This window comes from Monomorium pharaonis, chromosome 9 (genome assembly GCF_013373865.1).
Source record: "Monomorium pharaonis isolate MP-MQ-018 chromosome 9, ASM1337386v2, whole genome shotgun sequence".
Classification (NCBI taxonomy): Eukaryota; Metazoa; Arthropoda; class Insecta; order Hymenoptera; family Formicidae; genus Monomorium; species Monomorium pharaonis.
Genome location: NC_050475.1, coordinates 11,444,220 through 11,469,681, shown reverse-complemented (window position 1 = coordinate 11,469,681; position 25,462 = coordinate 11,444,220). Strand labels below are relative to the sequence as shown.

Genomic DNA, 25,462 nt, shown 5'->3' with positions numbered 1-25,462 from the left:
GTAACAATGTCGCGTTTATTTTTTAACTTTGACGGATACCAAGCAATTATTTTGCATGTTTTTAGTTATTTTTTGCTTTTTAAAAAATTGTGTTTTTCACCCAACGTACATAACAAAAAATGTATTTGCAACACGTAAGTGCATTTATAATATGTTTATGGTGCGAGAAACATTTATGTTTCCCATGTTTTTATGTAAATTTCTACTCACATTGTACAAAAATGTCAGAAATTTATAATAAATAACAATGCATTATTTTTTATTATATTTAATAATATATAAAAATTTATTAAAACTGCAAAAATTTTTTTTATTATAAAAAATAAAAAATTTTAATTGGCATACAAACTGAAAAAAATTATCACAATTGATCTCAAATCCATCTCGCACAAATAGCAAAACAATAGGCGCGCACTTAGCACCCACGATCACCGCGCTTCATGCCGAAAAGTGGCTTTGCATTGTATTTAGCCTACTGGCCAAAAATGTACATATTTAAATGTCATTTTCTCAGAAACTAAGGCCCATTTACCCTGTGGGGATCGTATCGCTTGTTCCCTTTCTTCACTTCTGAGTATTCGCAGGTTGCGATACGTTCGGGAATATGACGTGCTAGGAAGACGCAGAGTGACGAGAATGTATGATGTGTTATGTCACAAAAGATTATATTTTCTCAGTATATATGGTATGTACAATTTATGTTGAAATTTATATAAAGTGGCCTTGATAAAGGTCGGTTGTATACTGTTACGGAGGTGTTAGCTATTGTGCTTCCACCTCAGCGGAGGCTGCATCTTTGTCACCCGACACTCTGGTTCGTTTCTTGTGGGTTTTAGAGCGCCTACTAGATTCCCGGTGTGCTTCTTCCGACTACGACGTCCGCTGCTATGTGGCAATTGCTCGCGTTCGGTCTGCGTCACTCGGTGTTCCTTCCTCTCGGAGCTGGTCTGCATCGCCCGGTGTTCCTTCCTCTCGGGGCTGATCTGGGTTTCCTGGGGCTTTCTCCGGTCCGACTGGCAGGTGTGTTCCGTACAAGTTCTTTCGCAAAGTCCTCCAGAAGGTCCTCCGCGGGGATATGATGCCTCGAGGAGGTGTACTTCCAAACTCTCCGGTCGTCGGTGACGAGTCGAGTAGAATCAACCTCCACGAGGTAGTCGCCTTGGTCGCCAGGATGGTTCTCTTCACAGTATCGTTCGCCTGTATAAGCTCAAAAAAGTATATATATGTGAGTAGCGCATGTAATGCCTGTACGATCCGCTGGTCCGACTCATATACACTTAACGTTGTCACTTTACTCCCGAGTGTGTGCGATTTCTGGTGGCGTCGGTGCGTACAGCGCAGAATCTTATAAGGTTTGAGAAGTGCTGCTTTTCAGGCGCTAGTGTGATTTTTGTGGCGCACTCTCGGGTGTGATTTCTCTTGAGTCGCCACACCCAAAGCCAAAACACGATTTTTGCTTTTCATCTCTCCTTTTAAATACACTATGGCTTATTCGAAAAGATAGCAGAAAAGTTGGCATCTCCTTGTAAATATTAATGCTAAAATATTAAATACGGACATCCGTAAACATTTGAACATTTAGAAATAATTATGTTTAAATGTTTTAAGTAAATGCAGTAAATGTAGAGTATTGCAATTACAATTTATTTAAATATATTCTTAAAAGTAAAAAATATATTTTCCAGACAATTTACATCCGTAGTACGTTTTTGAGACATAATGATAGTTATCCCGCAATTGTAACAAAATCGTCTCATGGGATGCCCATTAGATCATAAATGTCCGCTTTTTTTATCGCAGACGACCTTGTTGACTTTCTAAAGACGTCTTTAGATCAACAAGATCGTCGCGGTGAAAAAAATGGACATTTACGATTTTATGGGTATCTCATAAGATGATTTCGTTAAAATCGCGGGATAACTACTATGATGTCCCAAAAACGTACTATGGATGTAAATTTCAGTGCCCTCTCGATGTCTTATGAATTTCTTGGGCTATCGTAGAAACATCTTTAGGACGTCAGAATAGGTAATTTCTGCATTCGAAAAAAACGGTCACTCATCCAAATGTAAATTATCATCGACGTTGCTTGACTTTGAAAATCGTATGCATCCTAACACTTCGTAATAATCCATGAATACTTCATGTTTATGCATTATATATTTATTACATATCATTTTAATAGATGTTGTCAGAAGGATAAAACATGCAATTAATTTAAATTTCTAGAAATAAATATAAAATTTTACAGTTTTTTACTGATTTTACATATGTAAAATAACATGTGGAATAATTTATGAAAAGATCTGTTTGTGTAAAATAAAACTTTCGCGTAGATACACGGACAGTCACGTGCTGTACGTTTACTTGGCGCGAGACACTACCGTGTCTCGTGATACAAAAATAAAAACTAGATGTTACTTCTTATAATTTTTAGTATTGTTATTATATTGTTTCGATAAGTGTAATATTGTCGTAATTTTCATTTTCTTTATATTCTTATAGCTCCTAAGGGATGTCCTCTAGAGCATGCGCTTTGCTTATCTATTTGTCGTTACGACGGGATATCTTTAAACCGTCATGCATTGATCTTAAATAAGACAAAGTTTTACTGAAAGCTCCTTTTTATGTGCTCTAGACTCTAGAGAATGCACTTTGCTCGTTAATGCGCTGTTACGACGGGATATCGTTAAACCGTCCGTCATTGATTTTGAGTAGAAAAGTCTTACTGATAGTTCCTATGGACAACCATAAGACGTTTTTTATCTTACCAGGACAAAAATAGGATAATATCGACATGATCAGTTTTGCTGTGTAGGTTTAAATATTTTTTAGAAATAACCTAAAAATTTATATTTTTTGTTGTTTAATTAGTTTGGCTTTTGTTTCTTAACCTAAGAGTGATACTTATGTTAACTCTCAAGTTAAAAATAACAAATTTAATTTTTAAGTAAGGATTATATTCATTAACGGAAATAAAAACGCATTGCTTCGATACATGCTTGGTCATTGGCAATACAAAACACTACCCGTCTTGAAAGATTGTGTCTTTCAATGTTGTTATTTTTGAAAGCCGATTTACAACCAATGTATCATTATAATTATAACCAATCATTACTATTGCAAAACGCATCATCTTTCAAAAGACGTTGCGAAAAACACCTCTTTCAAAAGACACACAAGAATTCGTCGCGCTCACGGAAGTCCCAAGCAACTTCCGTGAACTTACAACATCATGATACGGAACCGCTCGGAACCAGTTCCGTATCGCCCTAGAAATAACGCCCTACATTACACAATTAAAGCGCAAGGCTACCACGTTCCAGTGTCAAAACGCTTAGTCTCGCAAAAGCAGACGCTCGGTCACTGGCCCCAAAATTGCGCCACGAAACTATCGAATATAAGCGCAACCACGCCGTGACCGAGCGGAGAGTAGTAACAACACACGCCCGACGTCGATACACGTCACGCTTATCACGAGTGTGACATAACACCGTACGTGCAGCATAACTAATTGTAACCAAACTTGCACGAATAAAGACCGAAAGAAGAGCAAGCAAGACGCCGTCTTTTTCAATCAACCTACGAGCCGAATCCTCTTCTCTTTGGGACCTAACCCCTAAGGCAGGCAAATCCCAGAACTATTTCGAGAAGAACTCCCGTTTAGAGCAAACGTTTACAACAAAATTGGTGACAGCGGTGGGATTAAAAAAGCCGTAAGGAACAAGGGATAGAAGAAACTGATCAAGAAGCTGAAAAGAAACGAGGAACCAGCGAAACCAAAAACTCGAAGAAAGCACGATCCTGCGAGAAGAAGACCAGCCGACTGTAAGACGAGTTGAAGCAACACCGTTGTGTTACAAGTGCGCGAGTAGAAAATCTATACCAATGCGTCACTACTACTGTGCTAAGTATCTTTGAGGAACAAGCTTCTCTGCCAAAGAAAGGAACGGCTGAACAGCAACCTGGAGATGAATCACGGACAAGGGGCGACAACAAGACAACAAATCTACAAGGGTGACCGCGCATACGCCATCATACCGTCGTTCATCTCAAAACATCCAGCGAGCTGAGCTACAATAACTCGACATGCGAAACTTGCTCCTAATGTAAGTCAACAATTGTAGAATATTTCCTTGTGTAATTATTGTAATGACCTGAGCAAGGGGTAACGCCGCTATACGGAAACGCAGCGACTCCAAAAGAGTAAAAAATAATATCACGTTCGGAAACGTTAAACGCAAAGCCTATCTGCAAAAAATTGTTCACCTACCAAATTTGCGCGCCAAAAAAAATAAATAATACTAAGGTTTACTATACGAAACCTTAATCACGTAACCGCGATAAGACGCTTAGCCGTGCGTAATCCGACGCCACAGATAACACTCGAAAGACGACCGCGAGACACACAGCGAGCTGCACACTGTCTCAAATATTGAAAATAAATAATTAACCCTCTGCCTACACTTGAGGTTACGGTAACCCCAATCGATTTTAAAATGCCCGCTGCTTAAAAGTATTTAGCAAGGGGACGCTGGGACTGGAGGGAAAAGAAGTTTGAACTGTGCTCTACTTATTCCTTTTTAGGCGTTGTCAATGTTCTGAAAACAACAGAAGTAAGAGCATCAAAAGTGTGTGTTGAGGTTACAGTTACCCCGTGTGTAGGTAACGTAACAAAAAATGGAAAAGTTCCAAATTTGAAGGGTAAGTAAAAATTATTTTTTTGTTCATTACGTATCATTTATACAGTACTTATATATATTATCAATGTCGCAATTACTTTGCAAAAATATGCTGCAATTGTAGCATTACAAATTAAAAAATTTTTCTATGACAAATAAAATCTTTTGTAATAAATATCTCTTGTATTAATAATTATATTTTTTAAATAAATATTACTATTTTCTTCTACTATTGTGTTTAAACTGCATTCATTTTTTACTAAATTCACATTACGAAATAAATATATTTTTTGAACAGAATATAAAAACTGACGATAGATTCTTAAAGTACAACTCTTCCCCTTTCCATTGTTTACGATTTTAATTAATTTATCTATTTTTTAAAATAAATACAGGCGTTTGAATAAAAGGCAAATTTTTACAAAAAATTTTTGTTCCTTTCTCATTCTTTTCAAAAAATCTCTTTTTTTTTAACACCTTCGACTTTTCAGCCAAAACCATCATAATTCTGAGACTTTTTCCTATCGATTAAAAAAAAAAGTTAAAATTGGTTAAATACATTTGGAGATATAAGTCAACGAAATTTTGGGGTTAGTGTAACCCCTGTGTTTAAGAATCGGGAGAAAAATAAGGTGTGTAGGCAGAGGGTTAATGCCCCATACCAGGAACAGCCCGCGAAACGAAGGGCAGCGACCCACGGGAGATTTAATAAATTCTCCGGAGCACAAGACAGTAGGCCTAGCGGAAACCGCGTTACGCGAGATAAAAGACGCGACGCAACGCGCACTACGTAATATAAACAAACGCGAAACACACGTCGTCATCAAACGAAGGACCACAGCGGACACACGCGAATTTAGCCTAATAAGCGCTGAACGTAATACAACGCGTGACTTAGACGGACGAAACCGGACCGATTACCGACTAATATCCAGTCCAACAACCATGGCACACTCTCCCGCCGAGGCGTCCGAAAATATACCGCGAAATAAAGTCGCCGCGGAAATATTACGACTTCATAATTCCCTGCACGAAAAAAACGACCGTGCAGAAGTACGACCAGCACGAAGGATAAATCCAAACCTTCCGCCACAAAAAACCATGCTACTGCATGACGTAATGCACGAACTAGGCGACCTAAAATTACAATTAGGTCTAGGTAAAAGAGAACCGGGTTATCAGCCAAAGACAGAAACACTCCTGAGACCCTAAATCTTCCACGATCACGCCTTGGATTTGTCATATCCCTGGATGGACAATCAAATATCAGAAACCAGCGCGGGTCAACAGTAAATTTTTTAAGTTTAAAAGAAGCGCGAAATATAATCCCGGACATCGACGGCACACAGCGAAACAGCGTCCGTAAATTTATTAGTACCGGTACATACGCGATAAAGAATATACATCTAGCTGACAAGCATACCCTGTTGAAAGCCATCATCTGTACAAAATTTAAAGGAAAGGACATGATGGACTTCTATATGCGCAATGTCTATAGCTTCAAACGACTAAAAAAAGAACTCAAAAACGAGTATCTCCCCAAACAAAACACCGCACATCTGCAACAAGAGTTTAACTCTTTGAAACAGAAACCTGTAGAAAGCGCGCATTCGGACGGCGAGTGGACCTCCTTGCCATGGAACTCTATAAGTCCATAAAAAAGCATAAAAACCACACCATCAATCAATAGCGAGCCATTCTGAAGAATATCAAGGAGCAGGCCCTGTACAATTACCAGATCGGTTTGCATGAAGACATCAAACTTCTGGTACGCACCCAGCGATACAGAACGCTGGAGGACACAATAGCCGGCGCAAGCACCGAGGAAAAAGTAAAAGAGCCTAATCAAAACCGGAAGGAAGACCCTCGCACCGCCCCCAAGTACGCACGAAATACGCTACGATGCGGAAGGTGCGGCAAGAATGGGCACGACGGACGAGAATGCTGCAACAACCGATACGCCAACCGGTTCAAGTTACCGCAATCGGAGGGACGACCTCGCGTAAACACGGTGGAATTATACTGCGACCATTGTAGAAAGACAAGCCACACCCGGAAGAAGTGTTGGTCCCTTCACGGACGACCCAAGAAAAAAGACGATAACCACCGGAGTGAAAAACCTAAACCTACCTAAAAATAGAAAACAGCAAGCGAGCAAGCAAAGAAGTAAAAATGATTAAGCATACCGAGACAAGCAGCGACGAGAGCTCGAACGGTGACGCAAGCTCCGCGCGCACAGCTGATGCATACCGTGTGACACACGTCAAGCATGCACAGGGCAGCGACCTCGATATGATCACACTGTCTGTACGCGAAGTGGAGAGGGCAAGATCGAATTTATGTTCAACCGGCTCAATCGTCTCATTAATAAAATTAAAAACGCTGAGGGGGCAAACCAAAATCCGCGACGAACACATCAAATTGACCGGAATAACCGGGCACTCTATTACAACATTAGAAAGAACATCCGTGAACGTGAAAATGCAGCACAAGAAAATCAAGCACCCCATGTACGGGACGATGCCCTAATAGAATATGAGGGCATCTTAGGCGCAAATTTCACGCGAAAAAATGTCACATGCGACTACGGGAGCAAAACAATACGACTAGCTGGCATCGACTTTAAGTTATATCTGTATCGCCCAGTTATCCTTCAACCAAGGAGCAAGACGATAGTGTAAGTCACGGCAAGCATAAACACGCTAGGAGTCACCAACTCCGAGGAGACGGCACCGAGAGTGTTACTAGGCAGCTGTCTAGTAGAACCCAAAAATCACATATGCCCGGTAAGTGTTATAAATACAAATAACGAAAAAATCAATCTACAATTACCGCGTAGAGCGTATAATTAAATTACTTCGATTAGAACACTTAAACAAGGAAGAAAGAAAAGCCATTCTAACACTATGCAAAGAGTTCAGCGACGTCTTCCATCTGAAAGGAGATAAGCTCACGCATTGCTCTTGTAGAACACGAAACAACTACCCGAAAAACAGAAAACGGAAGTACATAGACAAATCCGTGAGAACAAGGAATAATCCGCCAAAGCAAAAGCCAGTGAAACGCACCATTACTGGTCGTCCCTAAAAAACGTAACGCTACAGGATAACTGAGATTCCGAGTAGTGGTAGATTTCCGAAAATTAAACGAAATTACAATCAAAGACTTTTTCCCGATCCCAAACATAACAGACATATTAGACCAACTCAGAAATGCAAAGTATTTCACCACGCTCGACCTCGACGCAGGATATCACCAGATATCAGTGGCAGAGAGAGATAAAGGGAAGACGACATTCTCCACACCGTACAGGTATTACAAATTTAATCGAATGCCGTTTGGATTAAGGAATACCCGCGCGACGTTCCAACGCCTAATGAACTCAGTTCTAACGGGTTTACAAGGGCTCAAATATCTAGTATATTTAGATGTCATTTACGGACCAAGCCTAAACAAGCATTACAAATGGCTGGCCGCTGTGTTGACACGGCTAAGAGATAGTAACTTGAAATTCCAGTCGGAAAAGTATGAGTTCATGCGTAAAGAGATTAACTACCTGGGCCACGTTATTACTAAAAACGGAATTCTACCCAGTCCCAAAAAATTGAACGCCGTAAAAAATGTCCCACCCCCACGAAAATAAAAGACGTGCAAGCGTTTATCGGACTAGCAGGGTACTATCGGAAAATCATCGAAAATTTTTCTAAAATAGCGGAACCCTTAACAATGCTAATGAAAAAAGAGGAAAAATTCGCCTAGACGATCACACAACAGGATGCGTTCGACAACCTCAAAACAAAATTAATTACGGCACCAGTATTAAAATACCTGGACTTCAATTAAGAATTTCTCGTCACCACCGACGCGTCAAATTACGCGATAGGAGCGATGTTATCACAAGGCACCGACAACCAAGACCGCCCGATCACTTATGCAAGTAGAATAATGAATCGCGCGGAACAAAATTACAACTGAAAAAGAATTATTAGTGATCGTATAGGCCGTGAAACATTTTTGGCCATATGTATACGGCACAAGATTTAAAATAATTATAGACCACAAGCCACTCGTATGGCTATTCAATGTCACGGACCCGGGATCTTACCTGATAAGGTGAAGACTCAAGATCGCCGATTACAAGATAATACATAAGGCCGGAAAAGGCAATACTAATGCCGATGCACTGAGCCGTCACCGTAAGAGAAGACACGGAGCACGTAAACACCATCGAAGATAATAAGACAAGAGGAAGAAACAGTAAACCGAGAGTATACGGAGCAAGAAAAAAAGACAGATATTATATAAATACCACGACGCTTCTCTAGGTCATCAAGGAATTGCACGCACACTAAAGCGGATAAGATTAGACCATAATTGGCGAGATATTACGAAAGATGTGGAGGATTACATCGCAAAGTGTGAATATTGCCAGAGGAACAAATTGAGAGCAAAAACAAAGATGCCAATGGTGATAACAGAACACCTGGTACACACCATACGAACAATATATAAGACACCGATAGATAAGCGACGCGGACTGATAGACGGAGTAGACTCAATAGTCAAGACACTATGCGGAACCATGGATGCCGATGACAAAAAAACAATCAACGAACAGCTGACATTATTAGAAAACACCAACGCGGCAACAAAAATACGCCGTAGAAAACCAGCTGAAAGTAATCAACGCCATGCCCACGTGAAAACACTAGAACAAACCATCGAAGATAACAAAAACGCACTAACGACACTTAGAAATAATAAAAAACCAAGCACTTATACATAACAGACGGTACGACCTAGACGAACATTTCCCAGTTCTTAACGCCCTAACGAACGACCTACTACGAGACGCGTCCGAAATTATCGAGTACCTAGCATATATAAAACCTTTCCCTACCGTAAAGTCACACATATAGACCGCATAATAGAAACCCTTCGCAAAGCTAGCTTAACTTGGCCCCAGGGACTGTACCTCCCGACAGGTATACAAAACCACGAATGGTTAAAAATAAAAGTCATTAAGAATCAGCACCTATTGCGACGCAAAAAACATGTACACTATAATAAAATTCTCGGTAGCGAGCTTACCGATCTATAAATTCATGCGAGTAATAGCATTACATACATAACTACATGAACCTTTTTTCGTCTGTAAAAACAAATGCGGAATACGTAGCGGTAGACGCAGAAAAGTAAACGTACATCGCCCTAAGCGAAAGCGACATGCGAAAATGCGATATATTAGACCCCGAACACATATACGGAACGACGCATGCAATAAACAAGATAAACGCAAACGCGATATGCGAAGTCCAAATGTACGTACACGACCGTAACCAATACTGTAATGTAAACCATCTCACAAGCAAACGCGTAATTTGGATTAAGACGATTCTTGGTTATACTCCACGTCAAAACCCGAGATTAGCATAAAATGCACAAACTACCCCGAAGGCAAAGAAATAATAAACAACAAGAAAATAACCGTAAACAAAGGATGTAAGATAGTTACAGCTGAAACGATCATAAAACCGCACAAAACTCTTAGCTGCAAAAACTTTAGACACATACATGTCTGTTTTGTCGGGATGAAAAAACTAATCTTCACTCCGTAATTTCGCGTAACAAAATATTAGTTTATTTCAATTCGTATTACACTTTACAAATACTGGTTCACACGCGATAGCGCATTTACTTTCCGAATATAACGTTCGAATATTGGCTCGAGTGCGTCGTGCGTTATGGCCACGTGTGGTGACGGAGCCTGTGAATCCCGGCTCCTGGATCACTTATACACGGGCACTGCGCGTTCTCGACTGTTTGGCTGCACGTAGAGCTCGCCGTACGATACAAAAACTGTGTTGTTAACCGCTTGAGTATCCCGACAGGAGTGAGTCTCGTCTCGACGGTCCCCTCTTATATACCTTGAGAAGGATTTCGGGAAGATTCTGGTGGTCTCGCGACGCGTCGCCGGATGATGACGTCACTGGACACAGTTCTGCATCGCACGACTTGCTCATGCATGTCCGTTCTTGCGAGAAAGTTCGATCGTCCGACGCCTCGTGTTTAATATGCCTGAATATTCTTATATTATTGGACGTGCGTGATTATCGACGCAACAATGTCAAAAATAAATATCATACTACTGCAAGACATTCCATTAAATAACCACACAGATAATCTGCACTTAAAGAAAATATCAAACAATCCACACAACCTCGAATACCTAAGAACAAGCATACAAAAAATTAAACAAGAACTGGAGAGTGACCAAGAGCCGTTTTTTCCGCAAAAACACTTTATCTACCCGATGACAACCAGCGGCGCTATCGCCTTAATCATAGTAACTATCATAATCTACATAATGTATGCAAAACAAGCAGCTAATAGACTACCAAGGCTTAGCAAAGCAGATTGTCGAACAAGAACAAAACTGTAAGCAAAAACATCGCACCCTCGTTTTCTTGTCTAACAGGAGAGAAATGTTGTAAGCCGATTTACAACCAATATAATATTATAATTATAGCCAATAATTACCATTGCAAAACGCATCATCTTTCGAAGGACGTTGCGAGAAACACCTCTTTCGAAAGACACACAAGAATTCGCCGCGCTCACGAAAGTCCCAAGCAACTTCCGTGAGCTTACAATATCATGATACGGAACCACTCGGAACCAGTTCCGTATCACTCTAGAAATAAGGCCCTACATTGCACAATTAAACCGCAAGGCTACCGCGTTCCAGTGTCAAAACGCTTGGCCTCGGAAAAGCCGACGCTCGGTCACTAGCCTCAAAATTGCGCCACAAAACTATCGAATATAAGCGCAACCACGCCGTGATCGAGCGGAGAGTAGTAACACGCGCCCAAAGTGAGTACATCAATACACGTCACGTTTATCACGAGTGTCACATAACACCGTACGTGCAGCACACTGATTGTAACCAAACTTGCACGAATAAAGACCGAGAAAAGAGCAAGCAAGACGCCGTCTTTTTCAATCAACCTACGAGCCGAATCCTCTCTCCTTCGGGTCCTAACCCCTAAGACAGGCGAATCCCAGAACTATTTCGGGAAAAACTCCCGTTCAGAGCAAAGGCTCATGACATTATTGTAATAATTAATAATGCTGTCATAGTCTTAACGATACAATATATGATCAAGTCAGCAAATACAAGTAAAAATAATAATAGTAATAATAAAATATAAATAATAAAATGCAAACAATATATAATTAATAAGATAATGAGATATTTAATGAAAAGCATAGCGGAATAAGCAGGTGAAATCTGCCCCCACACTAATCGAGCTCAAATTGATATTGTTAGTTGGCACCCTTGAAATGTAAAACTTCCCTAAAAATTAGCTACAAAATTGCATTTTTGGGGGGGTTATAGGAAAAAGAAAAATTAAAAGTGTTTTTTTTTTTTCCGAAAATGGTTGGACCGATTTTAATAAAAAAAAAATATATTATAAACATTGTTTAGACAAGTTTAAAAAAATTTTAAGTAATTTTTGTGATAAAAAAAACCCAATAAAAAAATTTTTGAATTTTTTATGAATTTTTTGGGGAGTGATAATTCTGAGATACAACTTTTATATTTTCACAAAAACATCTCTAGATCTTCTTCTTTAACACATATTTTTTTCAAATCAATCGGAGTAATGAAACATGGTTAAAAATAAAAATCGCGGCGCACGGCGATTGTTGTCATGTTGAACTTACATACTAGTTGCAGTGTTGTAACGTTTAGTTGCCAAGAAAAATTATGATATAATAATATAAAATATAATAATACATATAATATTTTCAGGATGTCTGCAGTTAGCCTATAAAACTTATCGTTTCGGCAGTTTATCACGAGGAGATTACAGTATGTTTTTAAATTCCATATGTTTGGAGTGCTTTTAATGTGAGTCCCATCGCCTCTCACATTATCTATCATCGGGGTGCTTTTTTAAAGTGAGTCCCCTCGCTTCTCACATTTTCTATCATCGGGGTGCTTTTTTAAAGTGAGTCTCCTCGCCGCTCACATTATTTATCATCGGAGTACTTTTTTAATGTGAGTCCCTTCGCTTCTCACATTATTTTTTTGGCGAGTGGACTCACATTAAAAAAGCACCCCGATGATAGATAATGTGAGAGGCGAGGAGACTCACATTAAAAAAACACCCCGATAATAAATAATGTGAGTGGCGAGGGGACCCATTTTAAAAAAGCACCTCGATGATAGATAAGGTGAGAGGCGAGAGAACTCACATTAAAAAAGCACACCAATGATAAATAATGTGAAAGGCGAGGGGACTCACATTAAAAAAGCACCCTGATGATAAATGTGAGAGGTAAGGGGACTCACATTAAAAGCACCCCGAACGTATGGAATTTAAAAACGTACTGCAATCTCCTCGTGATAAATAATGTGAGAGACAAAAGAATTCACTTTAAAAAAGCACCCGATGATAGATAACGTGAGAGGCGATGGGACTCACTTTAAAAGAGCACCTCGATGATAAATAATGTGAGTGGCGAGGGGACTCATTTTAAAAAAGCACCTCGATAATAGATAATGTGAGGGCGAGGGGACTCACTTTAAAAAAGCACCCCGATGATAGATAATGTGAGAGGCGAAGGGACTCGCTTTAAAAAAGCATTCCGATGATAGATAAGGTGAGAGGCGAGGGGACTCACATTAAAAAAGCACCCAATGATAAATAATGTGAAAGGCAAGGGGACTCACATTAAAAGCACCCCGAACGTATGGAATTTAGAAACGTACTGCAATCTCCTCGTGATAAACTGCCAAAACGATAAGTTTTATAGGCTAACTGCAGACGTCCTGGACGTATTATATGTATTATTATATTTTATATTATTATATTATAATTTTTCTTGGAAACTAAACATTGCAACACTGCAACTAGTATGTAAGTTCAATATGACAACAATCGCCGTGCGCCGCGGCGCGGTCGCCCAGCCGGCGCGGCGCGGCGCGGCGCGGCACGGCGGCGCGGTGTGAATTATTTTTAATTATGTTCCACCACTCTGATTGATTTGAAAAAAATACGCGTTAAAAAAAAATCTAGAGATGTTTTTGTGAAAATATAAAAGTGGTATCTCAAAACCATCACCCCAAAAAAATGCATAAAAAATTCAAAAACTTTTTTATCGGGTTTTTTTTAATCACAAAAATTACTTAAAATTTTTTTAAACTTACGTAAACGATGTTTACAACATATATTTTTTTCATTAAAATCGGTTCAACCATTTTCGAAAAAAACCACTTGTTTTATTTTTCTTTCCCCCTCCATAACTCCCCCAAATGCGATTTTATAGCTAATTTTTGGGGAAGTTTTACATCTCAAGGGTGCCAAATAATGGTATCAATTTGAGCTCGATTAGTGCGGGGGCAGATTTCACCTATTTATTTCGCTATGCCCTTTAAATAAAATGTAAATAATAAAAAATTAAATTAATTAATAATGTAAAACAATTATTTCGATATACATTAGAATAATCACTTGATGTGTGTTGTGATAAGTACTTGTTTCTTTTTGCGAGTAAAGACGCGGTTTGTTAAATTGTAAACAATATATCACAATTCTTGGCATAGCTTATCCAGGTTTGAAAATCGATAAATAATTTCTAAAAATGAATTTATTGCTGTTACATGAATAATAGCAGTAAAAGTCTTTTGCAGTAATCCCAACCTTTGGGATTTGGTTCTCAATTAAATTTGTTGAAAGTGCAGTATGTTATTCATTACGACCTCCTGATCAAGTTTCAATGGACAGCCGTTAAAAGAATATGTTAGGTCACTGTGATCCAGATGTAACAAAGGCGTCAATCAATATTTAATAAAAAGATATTTGTCCTACAAGTGCAGAAAGTCAACTATTTCCAACGAGAAGTGGACGCACAAGCCAAAGGCAATCCAAATGGGAGTAACATATTCTATTTTTTGTTGTAAGTGCGTAGAAAATGACGGAGACAAAAAGTGGTTCAGGGCAGAAAGTAAAGAATTTAGAATGACGGACGGGGAGTTTGCGAGGGGCAAAGCTCCCGAAAAAAAAATGTTGTTTCTATGGAATTTTTCTTAAACGCAGCGCGAGTACTAGTCGTAAGATTTTTCGGCGGGCTATACTTAAGAAAAGATACGGCGGTCGATATGGACTGTCTCGGCGAAATTCTCTCAAGAGAGTGGAGAGAACTCGGGAACCGTCGCGGCGGTCGAGGAGACGTAACAGAAGGCTCCTTTTCCTAGCACCATTGAGAAAATTCTCGAAATGTTTAAGTGGCCGCGGAGGGCCGCGTGCTATTCGCGGGTTCCGGCTCTTTCTCGCGATCGTGCGCGCGTTTGTCATGCGCGCTCTCAAGTATTCAAGCGCGATTGGTTCGCGAGCGCATCTCGGAAACTGCGCTATGCGAGTCAGCGCGTGGTGCGCGTCCTGGCGACGGGCGACCGTTAAAACCATGTTGTGCACAGAGCGTGAGCCTGGCCTTAGCGTGGAGAAAACAAGCGGATTAAGCAGATAAATATTCTTCAAGCTCACGCTGTGCGCTCCCAAATTTTCATCGTTTTCTGAATACCATTTCGCGTGAATATCCTGATGATGAGATATTCACGCGGGGTCTTGAACAAAATGTATATGATCAGGAGTCTATTGTCAAAACTTTCAACTTTTTATTTTAAAATCATGCTTGTTTTTGACCAATGCACCGAGTTGTTATATTCATTCATGTTTATTACTGCAAAGTGCACTGCTCGACTTTAACGCGGCCTTGATACAATGACGCGTGATGACACGATGTCTGTGGAACACAAACTAACAAGTTATTTATCTAGGGTCAGATTCGTCCAAAAGCAACCAATTTCATTCGAAAGCATCAAAAGTTACCAAATATGACGATAAAATGTCGGTAACAATCGGTAATTTTTGCGAAAATTTTCAAGAGTTATCATATGTGTGTCGAAAGATGACGTGCCTGTGGTACGACGCAAGTGTCCACAGAATAAAAGAAAAAATGTGACAAAGTGATCAATCGTGCGAAATTTGGGGGGAATAGCCATGCGGAAATAATATCCGCAAGACATTTCTGCACGATTAATTGGTGGGGAAATGAGTTACTTGCAAAAGAAAACTGCCCGTGCACAATCAGCGACTTTCCAATCAGTAGAGCTATGAAAAGGACCGTTTTCGACGCACATGTCACAAAAATTAATTTTTTTAGTAAAAAGTGTTCTCCTGTAATATGTAAAATAAATACTTTTTTTAAAAAGTTTATTTATAAACTAATTTTTTTTATTAAAGGAACATGTTTCAAGAATCTTAAATTTTTGACTTAAAATATTAAAAATTAAGAAAGTTATGATTTTTCAAGCATAATAACGTGATTTAAAAAAATTTTTGTCTTAAAAAATTTTTTTTAATAAAAATAATTAAAATATTAATTTTTTATTATTAAAATATATTTTTTTATGTTTAAACTTTATTCCAGAATTTTTTCAAAAATTTTAAACACTTAGTTTTCAAACTGCAGCTCGTCAAAAATTGAATTAGGTGACAGTGACCCAGTAACAGTTTAAGATTAATGAATTTAATGTTATAACTTGAAACATGACATAAACACGATATACATGCTTGGCTGTCAAGGCTGCAATACAAAACACGTATGTCATTTTGAGTCTTCAACAAATAAAGCGGATCATTAATCACGCAAGAATTTTTTAATATAATTCGTTTTTGCCTTTAATGCTTCGCTAAATCCAGAGCAAACTAACCATTAAAAAAAAATCACTGAGCGCGTACTGATCTGTTTTGTCTGTTGAACGCTATTATTATTTGATCATAATAGTCAAAAGATGGCTATACCACAGGGCCAAAAGTAAAAAGGTAGACAACACCTAAAATAACTTTAACCGATAAAACTTGCATAATACATAAAAAATTTATATTAAATCACACATCGTGGCATTCGTTTTAGATAGTGTTACAACTTTTATTATTGATTTATATACATTACTATAAATAAATTACCCCCCTGTATTTTTAACACAGATAACGTCTAAGCAATAAATTTATGTTTACAATAAAACTTAGTTAAACAATTTTTCCTATCTCTTTTCTTTTTGTCTTAAAAAATGCCTAAAAGGTGCTTCTTCAATGCCTAATTAAAAAAACAAGAAAACAATTTTAATATTGTTCCTATTATAGGATTAAATGACTTGAAAAAAACATTAATTTACATCAAACAATAAATAAACATATATAAAAATCTTATTTATAATTAAAAATTAATTTCATCTATTTTTTATATTTTTTATTATAAAATTTTCTTTTTTTAGTACGTTATTGTTACATTGTCACATTTTAAAATTGTAAAGTTTGCAGAATTTTTAATAATATTAAAATTATAAAAAATATTTGCATGCTAATTAAATAACAATAAAAATATATTTAAAATTTTTCTATTGTGTTTTCTATAATTGTAGGTTTAATCTTGTATATAAATGTGTTTTAAGATAAATTAAAGATATTTAAATAAAACAAAAAATCAATTTTATGTACCTGTATGTCAGGTATACTGGCAGCTTCTTCACAAAAGTGTCGTCTGTCTGGTTTGGGACTGTGTTGATGTGGCAACTTAAAAGAAAATTTTCTACGTCTTGAAGGACTGGCAGGTGTACGGGGTGATTCCGGCGGATATTCAAGATCTGTCATGGAACGCGCTGTCAATTCCTGTGCCATAGCAATGGCTGAATAGAGAGTTTTCTGATCAGCAGCTGAGATAGGCTTCACCTAGACAAGATAAACCGTCTATGCCGTATTAATGTTAACACTTTCGCGATTCTCTTTCTTTATATTTTATTCCAAAGAAGTCTTTTGTATAAGTTTATTATATTAAAAATATATCTTAAAGTAGTATATATAATATCCTAATTTTTGTAAAATTTATTTTATTGAATTCTTTTACCTTTTTTCTTAATTCTCATTATTGTTCAATTGACCATCCGTGGACACCGACGTCTCCTGTTTATATGAATAAATGATTTGCTTTAAAAATTTTATGGGTATTTTTCATTGTTTTTTTTATTTCCAGAATCAATTTTAAAGTACAACCATCAGAAAATTAAATATGTCTGCTAAGAAAGAGATAAGATTTTAAAGATAATATTTTTCGAAAATTATCTTGTGTATTATTTTTCTCAAATCTTTATTTATTCTTCATCAACAATTTCTCAATATTCTTTGGAATTACTATAATATATGTTAAATGTGTTTTTGTTATATGTACATCGAAAATTATGCTCTTCGTGACTCTCTATACCTGCAAAAAAGTTGTACAAATAACTCATTTCTCAACCGTGCGGAAAAGTCGTGCGACAATCATTTCCCCTCAATCCCGCACATTGTCACACCTTCCTCCCCATGGCAGTTGAATAAAAAGGTCATCACCGCTAAAAAAATTCTGATTGGCTGATGCCCTCTTTATTACCTTTCCAATATTCTGTTTTCTGGAAATCCGATTGCCATGCGAAAGCCCTCATTCTGACACTCGCGTCGTACCACAGGCAAGTCATCTCGTGGTACGTATATGCCCAGCTAGCAAAATGACGCAAACTCTGCGCGAAGTTTGTCGCAAACTCGAGCAAACCTTTGCAGCAAAATTACGACAAGGTGTGTCCACAATAAGCTTAGCTTTTGCTGGCAAGGCTTGTTGCAAATAATATGACGAATATTTTATGCAAATAACAGGATAAAACTTGCTAGTAAAGCATAACAACAAATTTGCAGCAAGAACAAGGCAAACCTTGCTGTACATAATATAATAGCAAATTTGTGGCAAGAATAGAGCAAACCTTGTTGTACGTAGCATGATAGCAAATTTGTGACAAAAACAAGGCAAACCTTGCCATGCACAATATGATAGCAAATTTGTGCCAAGAACAGGACAAATCTTGTCGAAATTAAGATCTACAACAATGAAATATTGGACTGATTAATCCAATATCATATGTGAATGGTGCAATCGTACTTGGTTCTCTGTTCTCGACGAGTCCCTTTTATTAATCCAGTAGGTAAATCTTTTTCAGAGAAATTCGCCATCTCGAGATAGATAGTAAAGTCACCCAGAAATAAAGTTTAAAACCCGATAATGCAACCCTGTTATTTGCATGAAATGTACGTCATACTATTTGCGACAAGCCTTGCCAGCAAAAACTAAGCTGTTTACGGACACACCTTGTCGCAATTTTGTTGCAAAAGTGTGCTCGGCAAGTTTTATTTTGCTCTTGCTACTAATTTGCCGTTATTCTGTGCTTAACAAGATTTCCTGTTCTTGCCATAAATTTATTGTCATGTCATGTAGCAAGGTTTGCTCTGTTATTTGCTTAAATTTTGCATTTTATCGTGTCGGAGCAAATCTTGTAATTTCTCTACGTAATATTTATATACAAGTCTTTCTCTGTTATTTGCAGCATCGTATGGCTTTTACCGTAAATTTGCTCAAAACTTTTAGAAAACAAAGCAACAGACAATTACTTGTCATAAAATTGTTGTCAAAATTGAAACAATCCTTGCTGTAAAGCTTTCACGATATGTGATTTTAACAGGCCTGGCTAGCTGGGTGATAACTCTTGCAAAAATTATCGATTGTTACCAACATTTTATCGGCATCTATGGTAACTTTCAACACTTTACTGCTTTCAAACAAATCTAATCACACGTCATCATAAAGCTGCATTAAAGTCAAGCAGTGCAAAATAATGAACATTAATGAATATAACAAATTGTTGCATTTATCAAAATACAAACATAAGGATTTCAAAGCAACAAGAAAATGTTTTCCTAATAGACAATATTTAAAAAATTTCTTGACAAAGCACCTAATCATACACACTTACAAGTAACACTACCCAAGTCCAACACGCCGATCTTCTTGAAACTTTGTACACACAGTACATCGAAAAATGTTAGACACGTGTCTTTTTTTGCTAACAAGGCGTTTTAAGATTAGAAAACGCATTCAAAAATTTAACATCCCATACAATGCACAAAAGTGAGTCTTAGATGGACACAGTAAAAAACGGAGCAAAAAACCAATCAAATTCTATAAATTTATCCTAACTTTAACTGCAGTAATCTGATTGGTGGTGTCCGTTTTACTCTGTGCGCATCTGAGACGCTTAGCACAATAATAACTAACTACTCCTGAGCATCGTTCTCTTGCAGCTTTTACAACATTACTTTATTTAATTTTATTGTCTGAATGTTTTTGAGATCGCTAATTACGATTTTGGCATTAGTTTTACAAGATTCAAAATAACAGATTTAAAATAATAAACCGAAGTCGAGAAGTTTCAAAAATTTTATTCAGTTTCGAAGTTTTTTAGACTCATAATTACGGTTTTGGCATTAGTTATATCAATCTAGACGTGACGGATAAAAAATGGTAAATTCAATATAACGCATCCAAAATAACAAACCAAAATTCAAATTTTGAAAAAATAAAAATAATTTTAAGATAATGATTAATCAAGCCTGTTCGCGCGGGAACACTCAATCACGGTGTTTTCGGGTGTCGCGCGCGAGCGAGGATACGGGCGGCTCGTTTGCTCGTGGCGTCCGCGTGGTCTCGCCTTCTAAATCCACCCCGAGACGCTCGTGTACGCCGGGTGTCCTGGACCGAGCAGGAGCATGATGCTCCCGTTCGCGTTCAGGATGCCGCGTCGCGGTAGTCAGTCGGCCTGATATCTGTGGTGTACAGATCGCCGTCTCCGCGCCCTGCAAGTCAAGGCGGAAGCGCGTATCCTTCAGTTTTTGAGTGCGTTTCTCGCATAATCTAATTTCAATTATCTATTCGATAAAGAATCCGCGGTGTGTGACTGCGGGCGACAATCATGAACATCAGTTAATTATTTGAGTGAAAAGGAGGGATGATTGGAAAATTTATTTAATCCAGTGGAACGCTCACTCTGGATAGACGGAAACCCGTCATTGTGTGCGATGATTGGAATAAAGTGACGTTTCATTGAAATATCCATCGCTTATTTCATCACCTGCCTAAATCCGCTCGTGATCATCAGGTTCACGAGATCCACGCACTCCGGACTCAGCGCTGAGTCGTTCCGGTGAATCTAATCGCAAGCGCGATTAAGTTCGAATCGCCGCTTGCGCGCTTGCACAAAGCCAAAATTAAATAGGGGTCTGATCAACCCAAAAGTCCGTCTAGACCAGCTATTGAAGGCAAGATGCAGGTTTATCTAGCCAGTGAAGGCAAGGAGAAGTCTTACCCAGCCACTAAAGGCAAGGTGCAAGTTTACTCAGCTAGTAAAGGAAAGGACTTATCCAAATTTGTATAATTAGAAACATTAAAAAATCTAATAATCCTGTCTTCACCAGATTAAACTTCTTAAAATTTCGTGATATACTTTTTATTTCCGTTATTTAAAATTTTGTAAAACTACTACTAACATTGTAAACAATGACCTCAAAAACTACCACAAAAACTGTCTGTGGGACCTATTTGTTAAAAAATTTGAATTTTGGTCCGCCATTTTGAATGTGCCATATTAAATTTACCATTCTTCATCCGCCACTTCTAGATTCGTATAACTAATGCTAAAATCGTAATCATCCCAGATAGCACAAAATATCCTTATAATTATCCTCAATATATTTAAGATATCCAAAAATCTTAATAGGATATTATCAAAAATATTTTTCATCCACGTAAAGGATTATTTTGAGTCATATTAAGCATTTCATTAATTTAAAAATATCAAATATTACGGTTAAATAAAAATATCCTGTAAATGTCTACTGGATTTCCACAGGATATTTGATATACGTAAGTACTACAATTCAACTTTCCGAGGGATGTCTTCAGGATGTTTCTTGGAAGTTTATACGAGCCAAATATATTGACCTTATTCAAATAGAGAAATAAATCATTGTGACATCGAAGTGATGTTAAAATGATATCAAAGTGATAAATAAATAGTAATAAAATCATGATAATATCATCATATTTATAGTCTTATGCTATATCTAAATAAGATGTCCTAAAACAGTCCTCAGGACATCATACACATTATACTGAGAACGCGTTCCTTCTTACAAAAGGCAAATTTTCAAGACATCAAAAAGCTGATAAATACATAAAATTTTTACCCATATATTGTATCAGCTAAAATTCTTTTCTTTTTGAATTGCTGAAAAATCCTAGCATTACGTCCAAAAAATGTCTTTAATATATCCTACAAACATCTTTAGGATGATCCAAATAATATTCCTTGGATTACTAGACGGCCATACACGACTCTCATCTACTAGTTCTCAGAATGTCTGCAGAATATCCGAGGATCTAAAAAACATATCCTCAGGATATCCGGCATAAACTCTATGTCTTTTAAATGTCTTAAAGATATTTTTGTGCATCTGGGATAGGTCTAAAAAACTTCTTCGAAACTGAATTTGAATACAATTTTTGAAACTTCTGTGATTTCGTGACATTTCAAATGTCATTCTGAATCTCGTAAAACTAATGTCAAAATCGTAATTAGCAATCTCAAAAACATCAAATTATAATGTTGTAAAAACTGTAAGAAAACGACGCTTATGAATAGCGTTAGTTATTGTGGCGTATTATAAATCGCAGTGGTATCGCTGGAGGTACACAGGTTGATTCATTGAAGAAAGAGACAGATCCTTATACGTTGTAGACTTCCTTTATTTTATATACAATATACAGAGTGTTACTTTATTTTTGGTTTCTTTTAAGTAGCCCTGAAAAAAACCGTTTGTCCCGCGAGTTAGTGGCGGGGTTTCCACCGTATAGGTGGTTGTGTCTTGATCACTCTGTACGTGCCTTGGTTGTAATTCTGGTCTACACTGGAAGTAATAATGTCCGGAGCGCGCGATTCCTGTTTGCGAAACTTACAAAGGAACTGACGGAAGTGTACCTCACCGATTTTAATGCGCTTTGGATGTTGTAGAACATAAAAAAATATTAAACCCATATTTTTTTTAGCGGCGTATCTCGACGTTTAGGAGTTGAAACCACCCTTCAAAAATAACGCATTTTTTCGTTTTGGCAAATATCTTTGAAAATAGAAAGTTTATGAAAAAATGTTCTATACAAAAATTTTATGGCATTTTATACTCTTTACAATGGTGTATTCATATTTTTCAAAAATTTCAAATATTTAATTTACCATCACTCCCACTCCCTTTTTTGCAACATTTAAAAAATTTTGTAAGGACAAAAATTAAAAAGCATTAAAAGCCGAATCCCTTTATATATAATAACATATAGGTTCCACTATTCCCAATTATTGGCAAGACGAGATGATAATCTCGTGCTATAGGCGCCGCGCTAAAAATAGTGTTGCGTTATTTCTTTAGTCGCGTCACACTTAATAATTGCCTCTTCTGCGTATAATTTTATATTAGAACATAAAACCAATTAATCTTAATTACATAATACCCGACGTATTGCACGATATGAAACATAAATGCGTATATATAGGGTGTTACAAAAAGCGTCGGATTTGCTTAGCACCATGCAATAGAGAATGAAAATCTAAGAAGAAATATCTAATACTATTTTTTGATGTGGTAAATAGTTTCGCCTTAATTCATTATTGTAATAAGTCAATAAGCGCGGAGGTACAAGAGAAAGTCAGTGACAAAGAATGAGTGAAGTTTACTCCTTGTTATTAAAAATTAAAAAATGCTTCTAATTCTAATAATTATTAGCCTCCACTCTTTGGCATATAGCACCAGCGTGCACCGATATTGACGGCCACCTGTAATCTTGCGGAGAAGCTTTCGCCTTTTGCCCGAAAAAGACGCCAATGCAGAGCATAGGACCCAGGTAGCAAGGTGACGTTAATACGACGTCAATAATTTGTCATTTAAGGTCGCAGACGTCATGTTACCAAATTAAGACGTAATAGTAACGTCATTTTTTGACCTATTAATTACGTCAGTCATTTATCCATCCTACAACGTATTTCCGACGTCATATTCTTGACTAATTAATAACGTCAGTTAATTGATCATTTTACGACGTATTAATAAGATTTTATTAGTGACTAATTACTGACGTTAACTATAATTCTTTGTAATAATTGACGATTTGACCTCAAATGACAAATTATTGAGGTCTAGTGGACGACACCTTGCTACCTATAACTATCATTATTTAAAGATTGGTTAATAAACAACAATTAATATAATATAATTAAAATTAATATAATATTTTATATAATTAATACTATCAATATTTTAGAATCATCCCAGGCAGCACATAATATTTATGATAAATATTTATTAATATTTATTAATATTTATTTTTTCAAAATATTATATAAATATTTTACACATATTTTATATATACAAAAAAAAAATCTTTATTCAACATATTAAAATATAAATTAAATATTTTATATAATATTTATGATAAATAAAAGATAAAGATTTGTATAAGGAATATTTTGTAAATATTTATAAATATTTCATAAATATTTTTATAATACTTATGATAAATCTTTATGATTTGTCAAATCTAAGACCACAAAAATATTTATAAAATATTTAGATAAATATTTATAAAATATTTAGATAAATATTTATAAAATATTTAGATAAATATTTATAAAATATTTAAATAAATATTATAAATATTTTATAAATATTTTATAAATATTGCGTTTTGTCTGAGGTATAATTTAGCTTTATCAAAAGAACAGAGCAAAAACATATTTCTATAAGTTATTCCACATGTTATTTTGCATATGTAAAAATCAGGAAAAAAACTGTAAATTTATATTTATTTATAAAAATATTAGTTAACTACAAGTTTCATGTTTCTCGTATCTGATTGAACTGATCTATAACAAATATGTATTTATGATCATCAAGTGTTCATGGATCATCACAAAGGGCTAAGTAACGTACGATCTTCGAAGTCAAGCAACGTCGGCGGTTCAGAGTTGGATGGGTGACCGCGGAAGTTAGGCAATTCCAAACGTGACTATGGTGTGGTGGGTCGTGATGCTTGTTGAGAAACAACGTAGATTTTTTTTTACATTATAATTATGTTATTTCGATATTTTCATAATGCAAGTACTGCATATATAGGACATGTACCCGAAATATTTTCTAAAACCTCAAAATAACGGCTTTTACTACCTGAGATAGTCATAAAAATGACGTTAAAATGTCGTCTTTATTAAATGTAACCTAAAAATCTGTTTTTTCATAAAAATAACAATAAAATACCGTCAAATGTACGATACTAGCTTCTTGAAAATGACGTCAATAATATGAAAATAATGACGTATTTTTGACGTAAATATATGACGTCGTTAAGATGAAACAAATGTACGTCAGTTTTACGACATTTAGACGTCATTTTAACTCGACATTATGACGTCTGGTTCGTCATAAAATGACCAAAAAATGCCGTCAATTAGACGTCACCTTGCTACCTGGGGAATGTCAATACGGTCTGGCAGCTGAATGGCCTTCACTTGGACACAGTGTAAATGGACACAAAATAATGTACACGGTTCATTTAGACACAGGAATTTTGGACACAGTAACTTTTGGACACACAGGACATAAATTTTTGACACGTTACAAATGCGCACCGTTCAGTTGTACACCGTGCATCTCTACACCGCGCATTTCTACACCGTGCATTTCTATAAGTTTAGTTGTACATCGTGCATTTCTAGGGAGCGTCCCAGATGCGCACAGTAACAAACGGAC

The 25,462-nt window shown here is 36.7% G+C and overlaps 1 protein-coding gene across 9 annotated transcripts in view; it reads right to left on the bottom strand.

Moving 5' to 3' along the window:
- Positions 1–25,462, bottom strand: part of LOC105831628 (activated Cdc42 kinase-like) — a 255,483-nt gene that overhangs the window by 116,048 nt on the left and 113,973 nt on the right. For 7 of the 9 annotated variants that reach the window (XM_028188950.2, XM_012671875.3, XM_012671876.3 and 4 more), the window contains one exon: positions 16,810–17,482. In XM_028188950.2, the coding sequence (XP_028044751.1) occupies positions 17,201–17,482 (282 nt within the window). In that variant the 3' untranslated portion in view covers positions 16,810–17,200. Of the gene's footprint in view, positions 1–16,802; positions 17,483–25,462 lie in introns of those variants that run through there. The other 2 variants (XM_036291790.1, XM_036291791.1) reach the window with 2 other exon arrangements.